This window comes from Brachyhypopomus gauderio, chromosome 21 (assembly GCF_052324685.1).
Source record: "Brachyhypopomus gauderio isolate BG-103 chromosome 21, BGAUD_0.2, whole genome shotgun sequence".
Lineage (NCBI taxonomy): Eukaryota > Metazoa > Chordata > Actinopteri > Gymnotiformes > Hypopomidae > Brachyhypopomus > Brachyhypopomus gauderio.
Genome location: NC_135231.1, coordinates 8,200,791 through 8,210,463, shown reverse-complemented (window position 1 = coordinate 8,210,463; position 9,673 = coordinate 8,200,791). Strand labels below are relative to the sequence as shown.

General features: G+C 46.1%; 1 protein-coding gene across 2 annotated transcripts in view; it reads left to right on the top strand.

Moving 5' to 3' along the window:
• ghrhrl (growth hormone releasing hormone receptor, like) overlaps window positions 1-9,673 on the top strand; it is a 31,581-nt gene that overhangs the window by 15,443 nt on the left and 6,465 nt on the right. The window contains exons 3-9 of one of the 2 annotated variants that reach the window (XM_076984528.1): window positions 191-298; window positions 3,497-3,588; window positions 4,828-4,925; window positions 5,797-5,929; window positions 6,339-6,492; window positions 9,236-9,296; window positions 9,544-9,613. In XM_076984528.1, coding sequence (XP_076840643.1) covers window positions 191-298; window positions 3,497-3,588; window positions 4,828-4,925; window positions 5,797-5,929; window positions 6,339-6,492; window positions 9,236-9,296; window positions 9,544-9,613 — 716 coding nt within the window. Of the gene's footprint in view, window positions 1-190; window positions 299-1,910; window positions 3,221-3,496; window positions 3,589-4,827; window positions 4,926-5,796; window positions 5,930-6,338; window positions 6,493-9,235; window positions 9,297-9,543; window positions 9,614-9,673 lie in introns of those variants that run through there. The other variant, XM_076984529.1, reaches the window with a different exon arrangement.

Here is a 9,673-nt window from a genome sequence, read left to right as displayed (position 1 = left end):
GGCTCATGGATATGAGAAAATTATTCTAGTGCCTTTATTGAGATGGTTGCGCGTGTGTGTTTGTGCGAGCGTGCATGTGTGTGTGTGTGTGTGTGTGTGTGTGTGTGTGTTTTGTGTTCGCATATGTGTGTGTGTGTGTGTGTTTTGTGTTCGCATATGTGTGTGTGTGTGTGTGTGTGTGTGTTAGCAGGTTGTCTCCCAGAATGGGACTCTGTAGTATGCTGGCCCAAAGCAGCTGTTGGAGACACAGTCCACTCCCTCTGTCCTGCTGTCTTCACTCTCTTCAGCAACACCACAGGTACGTCACATGACCCACCAGACATCCAACCATCTCAGACCCCCATAGTACACTAGTACATAGGACCACCGATGTCCTCCTCAGGACTGTGATATCATCATGCAGACATTTAGTGGGCCTATATTCTCTACCAAGTCCGACAAAATATGCAGCAATATCTAATTTATTTCCTATATAATGTTATGCAAAAATATTGAAATGGTCCTTCGTGTAGCAATTGTTATGCTAGCATTTCTGGACTACGTTATCAGAGCAATAATGGCATGACATTATTAGTGGCATGACAGTACAACACAGGTTAGTTTAGGCATGATACATTTTAAAAGTCATGTGTGCCATAATTAAAACCTTCCCTCCAATCTAACAGGGCACATGTTGATCTTAAATACATACACACACACACACGCACGCGCGCGCGCGCGCGCGCACACACACGCACGCACGCACGCACATGTATGTAGGCTCTTCATTTTGGTTATGGCTGCCCCCTAGAGGTGTAGTTGCACCTCTGGGTCTGAAGGCAAAATCATGCAGTTGCCTGGTGAGGATCATGACAATAAACCCTTTAAGTGGACTCTCCTTTCTCTTTTTTCATTTCATATAATGATGTGTCTACACTGCGCTGTTGCCTTCAAGTGGAGAGGGGGATGTTGGGATAGCCTTTTATTGGCAAAGAGGAAATTGGTTTCTTTCAACATCAGGATTCATGCCCCAAGTGAGGACTTCCTGCACCTCAGTGCCTTAGTGTCATAAAGCATCGTATTATCTTCTTTTTTTCACTGGAAAGTGGCTCTATATGTATATAGCAGTCCTCCTATCATATATCCGACATTCCCTGTAGTATAATCCCGTATAGAGCATTATCATCTGTCTCCATTTCTGAAATACCCCAGACTTTAATATTTCCCACTTCCACCACATCACTAATCTCCTGAACTATATGCCACATACATATATTAATATGGGATATTTGCAACCCCTTCCAGATAGAGTTCCTCCAATCACGCACGAGTCTTTCATTTCCGCTTGGACTCTGGGCCTGTGACGTGCATACGGGATTTGATCAGCTCTGTGCGGTTAGAACTTGACTCGGACCGAAAAGTCTCAGACACACTGGCCGTCTCCTTCACTCTCAGTGCAGGCATGTTTCTTTTTGAGCACACTGTTTCTGCGAAGGGCTTACTGATTTTAAAAAAAGTATTTGCTTCATTTGTTTGTCGTGTCCCGTTCCAGCTCATATTTACACTGCAGAGTCTTGCACGTCACAGGTCTTAGTCTGTCACAAGAAGCTCTGCGGTAGGCATTATTACCTGTCATTTTCTGATCCATCTGAGGTTTTCCATCAATGAACTGTCTTGCTTTCACCTCTGAATCTCATTCTACACAACTGGATAATCATCACCATTAGAATCAGTAAACTCTGTAGTGTTGGGTTATTTAGTCTTTGGTGCCCCAAAAGAACTGTCATAGAACAGAACACATAACATGATACCAACATCCAGCTAATCGGGGAGTAGACACCTCCCAACACTGTCTAATCAATAATATGTAGCGTACAAACAGCTTTGGATGTTGGCAGTAACGACCAGTGTTGCCATAGTTACTTTGAAACAGTAATCCGACTACTGACTACTGACTACTTCTTTAAAAAGTAACTCAGTTAAGTTACTGACTACTTGCTTTTAAAAGTAACTAAGTTAGATTACTTTTAGTTACTTTCAGCAGAGGCTGATCCCCCGCCCCTATAACATGAAAATGACTACCAGTTCTGCCAATACTCACTTTATTGACATGTATTTTAACCGGAACATCAAAAATGACACTGGCATTTGTAAACTTTTTCTTGAAATAGGCTTACATGTTTTTTAAATAAATAAATAAGACAGTCTTTCTGTTCAACTCCGCCCACTTACAGGGTTGCCAACTGTCACGCATTGAGACACACGCATTTGACTGTCTTCACACGCTTACGCCACACTTCCGATATCTCACGCCGAAAAAAAAATCCAGTTTATTTACCTCTGATCCACATCTATGATTCAATGAGTTACTAGTTCGATCTGGCGCCAACCACCGGCGATCGATCGATCGCGATATAATACTGAATTTAGTCAATTTTACACCCCGCCCGGTAACAATTTACTTTCGCCGCCAAGCCCCGGTTTTTTTTTTTTTTTCAGGTTTGACGTTGTGTTTTTGAAAGTAGACAGCACTCTGTCGCCAGGACAGAGTGTACAACGGACCTTAATGTTGTCTTCCTTAGCCGAAATAAAATCAAAATAATGCCTGTATTTCCAGCTGCTAAAGGCGAACCTCTCCTTCCATCTGACTTTGGCGCCGCAGAGCAGAGATGACGTAACCGCGTAAGAAACGTGTAGCCAAAAAATAAGAATGAATAAATATAACCTACGTTCCCCCGAAATGCAGAAATAGTAACGCACGATGTTTTAGATAAGTAACTTTAATCTGACTACTAGTTTTTAAATAGTAGTTGCGTTAGACTACTCGTTACTGAAAAAAGTAGTCCGACTACAGTAACGCGTTACTAAGTAACGCGTTACCGGCATCACTGGTAACGACGGACACTAACATCAAATGAAGCGACGGAAATCTACCAAATCAAAAGAGAGGGTTGAAGCGAGACTTACACAAGCCGAGAAACACACAGGTGCCCCTCAAAGCACTGATCATGTAAGGACAAATCCAGCCAGTCAACACGGCCCCATAGCAACAGTTTGACAGCTACTTTTCTACGGCACTCAGCTAGCCTGTAAGAATACGACACCTGCATGAAGATAACCAATCAGTATCGCTTCCTGAGGACCTGTTAATGAAACTGCTCCCATGTTCAGTCCATGGGTCCCTGGAGAAATGGGGACATTCTCAGGAGAAGAAGACCAATACACATACATTGGCTAAATGGTATTATAATTCTAGTGAGACTTTTAAAGGGTATAATGATTTTTTACATTCATGATGATTCATTATACAGAAATATGTCAAATTTGAGTGTCTGTAAAAAGCTTCAGTACGCAGGACTCTTGAACACGACTTTCTGAAACTGAACAAGGGCCAATTCACAATTTTCTACAGGTTTTTGTCATATTGATGTATTAACATGCAAGTCCAAGTTCGCCACTCAGGATTGCATGTCCTTTTTGTTTCTTTACCGTTGACCTTTGGCCTTTGGTCTGGCAGGTACCGTGAGTCGAAACTGCACCAGTGGAGGATGGTCCCACCCGTTTCCACCCTACCATGAAGCCTGCAGCGTGGAGGATGACATCCCCGAGGCTAGTGGAGCTGAGAACATCCCCACGTGTAGCACCCTCATCCCTCAGGCCATATCTGATCACACTTACTAGGAACCAAACTTCAGTCCACAATGGATCAAAATTAATCAGAGCATAACGTATATAAGACTACGGTGTTAATGTGATTCTGGTCTTGAGATTGTTGTGTTCAGTGCAGGTTTTTTGGGATGGAATGTTCAGTTGTTGTTTTGTTTGTTAGTTAGTTTGTTTAAATGTGATCAACATGATGGTGGGTTCATAAATGTAAACAGAACCACACTTCTGTTGTATGTTTTGGGTTTGGGTTTGATTTTGTATATATGGTCCATATTAATATTATATGGCCCATATTAATATTTGACAAAACATATATAAATATCTTAGAATAGTCATTAAATGGATTTTAAACATTAATGTCTATGACCTTTAAGAACTTCAGTTAAACTTGTTTTCTCGGTTGGTTGTTGCATGTATTATCATCATCAGTGGTCTGAGGGTTTCTTCCAGAGATACTTGTGTCAGATGCCAGCTAATTAGACAGCATGTTCCCTACGGGGAGTTTGGGCTTGTTTGTTAATAAAATATGCTCTGAGAGCAACCTGATCATTTAATTATGTTTTTCTCAGGGTTTGTCTGGTTGACATGTTGGTTAGTTCTGCCTGGCAGCCTTTCAGGCTTAACATCCTGTTAATCCTATCGGGCTTAACATCCTGTTAATCCTATCAGGCTTAATGTCCTCTTAGTCCTATAGGGCTTAACTTCATGTTAGTCCTAAAGGACTTAAATTCCTCTTAGTCCTATAGGGCTTAAATTCATGTTAGTCCTAAAGGACTTAAATTCCTCTTAGTCCTATAGGGCTTAACTTCATGTTGGTCCTAAAGGACTTAAATTCCTCTTAGTCCTATAGGGCTTAGCTTCATGTTAGTCCTATTGGGCTTAACTGGTTGCTTTCAAAGTATTTACAACCAGTTACTAAATATGTCATTTTATTTACGATCATTATTGTCTAATGACGTCTCTGATTCCTGTAGAGCTGCTGCTGACTCCATTGCCTTTAATCTGAGGCTTTAATCTACACTTCAGTGTCATCTTTTCCTTTAAAATCCATTTAGCTACAGTTCAAAGACAAACCATCCAGTGCTGTCGTCCCAACACTTGTGGGCTGTGCTGTACAGGAACAGCTGTCTGTGTCACTCGTGGGTCAGACTGGTTGTGATGGTGACACTTCCTGTGATGCAGGACTCTTACTTCACCACGGTGAAGCTGATCTACTCCATCGGCTACGGAGCCTCCCTTTTCTCCCTCACGGTTGCCGTGGCAATCCTGGTCTTCTTCAGGTACTTCAGCCCTTCATTGCTTGGTGATCTCTGTTGCACATGTTTTTTGACCTGAGCCTTTCAAAACAACCTGTGATTGGCTGACGCCCAGGCTACACATGTTCTTTGAGCTCCGTCCTGTTGTGTTTATCTTTTGGAATTGTTTTTTTGTTTGTTTGTTTGTTTGTTCGTTTTAGCCTTTTCTAAATCTTCCTCTGTGCTAAAAGCAAACCCAGTCGGTGTTCAGCACAAGTGTAACCAAGGCGGTGAACTGCCAGTGCGCTGCTAACTGGGTATCGTAGCGGTGGCATTTGGGCGGGTCTCTGCTCGGAGGCCCTGTGGGCTGGTGGCTCGTGTTTAACGTGATAACACGTGGAATTACTGGGTGCTTCGCTGATTGCAGCTGAGTCTTCGGAGAGCAACAGAGCTGCGACAAGATCACGGTGCCATTTACCCGACGAAGCGTAAGACCACGATAGCCTTTCCTTAGCCTGAGTGTCGAAAGCCAAAAAGGCACTGCAGGAATCATTCTCACCTGTAGATGGAGGCGGAGGGCCTCAGGGGAAAGGTCTGCTTATCTTTCTGGGCTTGTCTCTCTCTTTCTGTTTCTACCTCACACTTGTAGACACACACACACATTTTTAAGCACAAAGTCACACACACACACACACACACACACACACACACACACACACACACACACACACACACACACACACACACACACACACACACTAACCCTATTAATTCGAGTGTCATTTTTTTGTTGTTACCAGGACTATAGGCTAGGCTTCATATTTTTATCCCTGTGTGTGTGTGTGTGTGCGTGTGCGTGTGTGTGTGTGTGTGTGTGTGTGTGTGTGTGTGTGTGTGTGTGTGTGTGTGTGGACAGGAGGCTGCGTTGTGCCCGGAACTACATCCACATCCAGCTGTTCTTCAGTTTTATCCTCAAAGCTGCGTCTGTGTTCATAAAGGACGCGACCCTGTTTGCCAGCGACGACACCGACCACTGCTCCCTCTCTACAGTATGTGTGTCTACACACAGACCAGATCTACACACAGACTAGATCTACACCTAGACAGGTCTACACATAGACCAGATCTACACAGACCAGGTCTATACACCGACCAGATCTACACCTAGACAGGTCTACACACAAACAGGTCTACACACAGACCAGACATCCTTTCACAGTCGGTGAGTCATGCGTATCTTGGAGGGAGACTCATGACAAACACATGAGTTGCAATTTCCCTGGAAGATTTCAACATCCCCTGCTGTTCTTTTTCTCCTCTCAGTTTCTATTTCTTTCCTTATATTTCCTTCATCTCATCTGTTTATTTTTCATCTCTTTTGCATATCTTTCTCTTTTTCTTCTCCCCTTCCACTCTCTCCCTCTCCCTCTCTCCCTCTCCCTCTCTCTCCCCCTGTAGGCTGCCTGTAAGGCGTCTGTCGTGTTCTGCCACTACTGTGTGATGAGTAACTTCTCCTGGCTGCTGGTGGAGGCCGTGTACCTCACCTCCCTTCTCGTGTCAGCCCTGCCCCGCAGTCGCCGCTGTCTCTGGGGGTTCGCTCTGCTGGGCTGGGGTGAGGGGGTTCTGACTCTGTATCACTCTGCTGGGCTGGGGTGAGGGGGTTCTGACTCTGTATCACTCTGCTGGGCTGGGGTGAGGGGGACCTGACTCTGTATCACTCTGCTGGGCTGGGGTGAGGGGGACCTGACTCTGTATCACTCTGCTAGGCTGGGGTGAGGGGAACCTGACTGTTTCGCTCTGCTGGGCTGGGGTGAGGGGAACCTGACTCTGTATCACTCTGCTGGGCTGGGGTGAGGGGGACCTGACTCTGTTGCACTCTGCTGGGCTGGGGTGAGGGGGACCTGACTCTGTTGCACTCTGCTGGGCTGGGGTGAGGGGGACCTGACTCTGTTGCACTCTGCTGGGCTGGGGTGAGGGGGACCTGACTCTGTTGCACTCTGCTGGGCTGGGGTGAGGGGGACCTGACTCTGTTGCACTCTGCTGGGCTGGGGTGAGGGGGACCTGACTCTGTTGCACTCTGCTGGGCTGGGGTGAGGGGGACCTGACTCTGTTTCACTCTGCTGGGCTGGGGTGAGGGGGACCTGACTCTGCTGCACTCTGCTGGGCTGGGGTGAGGGGGTCCTGACTCTGTTTCACTCTGCTGGGCTGGGGTGAGGGGGACCTGACTCTGTTTCACTCTGCTGGGCTGGGGTGAGGGGGACCTGACTCTGTTGCACTCTGCTGGGCTGGGGTGAGGGGGTCCTGACTCTGTATCACTCTGCTGGGCTGGGGTGAGGGGGTCCTGACTCTGTTTCACTCTGCTGGGCTGGGGTGAGGGGGACCTGACTCTGTTGCACTCTGCTGGGCTGGGGTGAGGGGGTTCTGACTCTGTATCACTCTGCTGGGCTGGGGTGAGGGGGTTCTGACTCTGTATCACTCTGCTGGGCTGGGGTGAGGGGGACCTGACTCTGTTTCACTCTGCTGGGCTGGGGTGAGGGGGACCTGACTCTGCTGCACTCTGCTGGGCTGGGGTGAGGGGGACCTGACTCTGTATCACTCTGCTGGGCTGGGGTGAGGGGGACCTGACTCTGTATCACTCTGCTGGGCTGGGGTGAGGGGAACCTGACTCTGTTGCACTCTGCTGGGCTGGGGTGAGGGGGACCTGACTCTGTTGCACTCTGCTGGGCTGGGGTGAGGGGGACCTGACTCTGTTGCACTCTGCTGGGCTGGGGTGAGGGGGACCTGACTCTGCTGCACTCTGCTGGGCTGGGGTGAGGGGGACCTGACTCTGTATCACTCTGCTGGGCTGGGGTGAGGGGAACCTGACTGTTTCGCTCTGCTGGGCTGGGGTGAGGGGAACCTGACTCTGTTGCACTCTGCTGGGCTGGGGTGAGGGGGACCTGACTCTGTTGCACTCTGCTGGGCTGGGGTGAGGGGGACCTGACTCTGTTGCACTCTGCTGGGCTGGGGTGAGAAGACCCTGCAGGTGTTGATGGTGGTGGGGAAGGGTGGGCGGTGGAGCAGAGATAACCAGCACAACATGATAGCAAAGTCAAAGAAGCAGAAGAGAGAAGCAAAGGAACGCACGTTTACACACAAAATGCAAATGAAGAACTATCTGTAACTGTATCTGTATCTGTAACCAGCTAATCAGCACGCACACAGCCAACCAATCAGTACACCTAACCTGCAACCAGCAAACCAATCAGTACACTTCACCTGGCACCAGCCAACCAATACTTTTTACCCTATCAAATCCGTGTGCAGCATCACCAACCACTTAACCATCTCAGACACACAATACAAAATTTCACACACACCAGCCCCAGCCAACACACAACACCTCAGAGAATGCACACAAACCACAAACAGCCAGCTGAGAAGCGCTCAGTAAGATAAGTGCTTCTTCCTCGGTGCTGAAGAGAGCCACATAACAGCGTCTCGGACTCGGGCGGTTCTTCCATCTCCGTCTGGCTCTCGCTGTGCCATTCTTCCTCACGCAGCAGTGCTCGGCTGTCTCTAACGATTAGAATCTGCGGGCAGCTGCTTGTTGCTTCTGATTCCTCTGACAGTTCCTCTCTTTGTCTCTTCCCTTATCTTCTTGCTCTCTTTGAGGAATAGATCTTTCATTCGAAATCTTTGCCCTTAAAATGTAAAACATATCAGATTATTTGTGTTTTAAAATGTAATAACAGCAAATAATTGCTTAACGCTTCAGACTAAATTAATATTTTTCATTTTCATTCATTTCTTTCTTATTTAAATTTTTTTTCGAGACGTCTTGTTCTAGACAACTGATTTGTAATAATCACTTAATCGGTTAACTTCAACGAACACAATAAATGGCTTTCCCAGACTGGTTCATGGTTTTGATTGCAAACATTTAAATCTTATTTTATAACATGCATCATTAACAGAATTATGTGGAAAGTCAATTTCATTTGCAGATACCATGCTCTTCCGAGTTGATTAAAACCCTTTTTTTTTTTGTTTTAGAACTTTATATTTTATAACTTCCTCTGTTTGGGTGGAGTGGTAACATGTGTGACCTGTGGTGAAGGTGGTGTATATTGCAGTGATTCTAAGTGTGATTACGAGATCTTTGAAGCAGACTAAATGTTCCCCACCTGATCTTCATGCAGTGATGTGGAATTCTGGGCACTTCACAGATGTTATGTGTCACCTGTAAATGTAATCACGTGGCTTGCATAATTTTATATGATTACAGAGGATTTGTCAGTCAATTTCTCTCCCTGTACTTCTAATATTCCCTCTCTCCTTCTCTCCATCTCTCTCTCCATCTCTCTTTTCTCCAGGAGTTCCTCTGGGTTTCATTATCCTCTGGATTGGCTCGCGGATGTATTTTGAGGACACTGAGTAAGTGTCTCTTCCTTGAGAGACGTCTTTGTGAAGTTCTGCCATTTGAGAAAACATCTCCTTCACTGAATTGTAGCCTTGTTTCTCTGCTATACAGGGAATAGCATCATGGTTATGGCGGGAGGAACTGATCCTTTCATATTCGGTTTCTTTGTGCTTTATTACTGGACACACTTATGGTGTCTGCATTGACTCTATTATATTTCTTCAGGTAGCTAATATAATGTTTACTTAATGTATTTTTCAGGTGCTGGGACATTAATGAAGACTCTCCATACTGGTGGATTATCAAGGGGCCGATAGTTGTGTCCATCGGGGTAACGTAGCGTGCACCTGCACACACATCCAGACCATCTGGCCTGTCCCTCTTCCTTTCC